At 55.2% G+C, this 2,500-nt stretch overlaps 1 protein-coding gene across 1 annotated transcript in view; it reads right to left on the reverse strand.

Annotated features, from left to right (window-relative positions):
* Window positions 1-2,500, reverse strand: part of LOC143295078 (uncharacterized) — a 6,226-nt gene that overhangs the window by 119 nt on the left and 3,607 nt on the right. The window contains exon 2 of the mRNA XM_076606637.1: window positions 1-2,500. This exon is cut by the window's left edge and continues 119 nt beyond it; it is cut by the window's right edge and continues 328 nt beyond it. Coding sequence (XP_076462752.1) covers window positions 1,557-2,500 — 944 coding nt within the window. The 3' untranslated portion in view covers window positions 1-1,556.

Raw genomic sequence — 2,500 nt, forward strand, 5'->3', positions numbered from 1 at the left:
GACAGAAAAGAGAACTGTTTTAAACACGTGGGACTGGAAAGTCCACAAACACATCCCATACAAAGCATAACACACACGGCTTGCCAACGACTGGTGGGTTATGTATGACTGCTTCGCCTTTCTGCAGGCAGCCGTGCATCGTCTTCAGACGATCCCTCTCCCCTGTCCTCTGGAAAACAACACACCCAAAAACAACAACAAAAACAAAACAAAAACAGTCCAAGAAAAACACGTCATATACATATGTTGGCGTCTCAGCAAGTGTGCATGAAAGATTACCAAACATGTCCAAAAGCATCGACAGTTAACACTGTCAATATGCGAATGAACACACACACACACACACACACACAAAGAATGAGAAGAAAAGAAAAGAAAAACAAAAACACCTCTGCAAACACAATGCAGTTTTTCCAATGTCTCGAACTGTTTTTTTGAATTACGAGTGTTTCTTGATCGATTCAAACAATTTTCATTGTGAAAGAACTCGGCGGCTGCCGTTTTGCTGAATCGTTGCTCACATACTGGCCTAACCATCTGCAGTTTATTGCCCTGTGATAATGACAACCAGGTGACTGCAAATTGAATGGACCTGAATTCTACACAGGGCAACCGATATCAACATTGACCTGTTGTTATTGTTCATGTGGTGGTCACACACACACACACACACACACACACGAGCGCGCGAATTTGGAAAGCATAACTGGTTGCATAACTGGTTGATTTTATAACAATAATTATAACCCTTGTGTTCCTCAAACACGTCATTATGTACCATAAATCGTACAAAACAAAACTGTCAACACCTTACTTCTTCCTTCTAACAGGACCACACCTGTGTGTGCACCTATTCTTCCTACACAAAACAGAAGAAGCTGATAAATGCATACGAGTTATCAGTCACCACTACCCCACTCAACACCAACCGTCACACACACGGCACCGGATTCCACCGCCTACCCCGATCACCACCACACAGGAATGCACCCTGTGTACATGTACCCCTAGCCCCGCCCCTCAGCTTCTTCTTCTTCTTCTTCCTTCCTGTGGGCTGCATTTATGCACAAGCGTGGTAGAGGACCCATGTCACAGAAAGGTGACCATTCATTGATCTGTTATCCATGAATCCACTGCTCAGTTTTAATGTTCGGTGGTAGGATAGGCCGTATTTTCTATACATCGCAGGGGGAATTCCCAGCTATTCTTAGCCACTGTCTTTTCTGTGTTTATACCACAAGGGAATTTTGTACTCTAAATTGACTGGCGGTGAAAGGGTTTTAACTCAGATTAACGGAGTGTTTCCCTGCAACACCGCTGCACAGACAGCCCTGTTCAGGTGTCAGAACTGGTAGAAGACGGGTGGAATGGTGTGACCGTTGCTGGAGTGGGTGGGGTTGTCAGAACGGGTAGAACACGAGTGGAATGGTGTGGCTGTTACTGGAAGTGTGTGTGTGTGTGTGTGTGTGTGTGTGGTGCTGGTGCTTGTAAGAGGACGGGAGCTTGGAGGGGGCGGGGGAGGGGGGGGGAGGGGCGGGGGGAGGGGTGGCAGAGTGTCAGAACTGGTAGAAAACTGGAGAATGCTGTGGCTGCTGCTGCTGGGGTGCAGCAGGGGTGAGGGCTGCGTGACCACCACCAGGTCCAGGTCCGGGGGGTCCCGGGTGGAGGTGGCTGGGGTAGGAGGCGTGCACCACCTGCTGTCCCACCAGGGTGGCGGCTCCGAAGGCCGGCCCCACGGGCGCCGTGGTCCAGTTCACCTGGCCGTGGCCGCCCTCCAGCTGCCCGGACCCGAACCCCAACCCCTGCTGGGTGGCAACGGCCGCCGCCACGGTGATGGGCTGGAGCTGGGCGCTGACGGGGATGGCCTGCACGTGCTGCGCGTGCACCTGGATGTGGGGGGCGGCGGAGAGCTGCACCTGGTGGCCCCCATCCCTCAGGTCGCCCACGGCGAAGGGGCCGATGGGGCCCGCCGTCCACGTGCAGGGCGCGCGCTGCTGGGGGTGGGTGGGGTTGCCTCCCATGGCGCTGCTGTGCACGTTGATGGCCGTCACCACCCCGCCCCCTCCCTCACCCCCCACCACGCCGCTCACCCCCTGCACCACCGCCTGCACCGTCGCCGGCAAGGTCAGGTCTGAGGTGAGGATGGTGGCGGTGGCGGTAGGGGTAGAGCTGGTGGTGGTTGTGGTGGTGGTGGTGCTGTTGATGTTGATGTGGTTGTGGCTCGACGACGGATCACCCACCACCGCCGCCACCTCAATTTTCGTCGTCGTCATCTTTTTCTTCTGCTGCTGCTTCTTCTTCTTGGCCGGCTTGGCCGTGGCAGCTGCCACGATGGCGCCTGCCGCTGTGGGCACCTGGAAGTGGATGTGTTGGTGGTGGCCGGTGGTGTGCTCCCCACTCCCCGCCACCACCCCGTGCTGAAGGAGGGAGGCCGGGGTGGCGCTCACGTGCACGGCCTCCGCGCAGCATCCCCCACCCTCTTCCCCCTCCTCCTTCCTCC

This window comes from Babylonia areolata, chromosome 20, assembly GCF_041734735.1.
Source record: "Babylonia areolata isolate BAREFJ2019XMU chromosome 20, ASM4173473v1, whole genome shotgun sequence".
Taxonomy (NCBI): domain Eukaryota; kingdom Metazoa; phylum Mollusca; class Gastropoda; order Neogastropoda; family Buccinidae; genus Babylonia; species Babylonia areolata.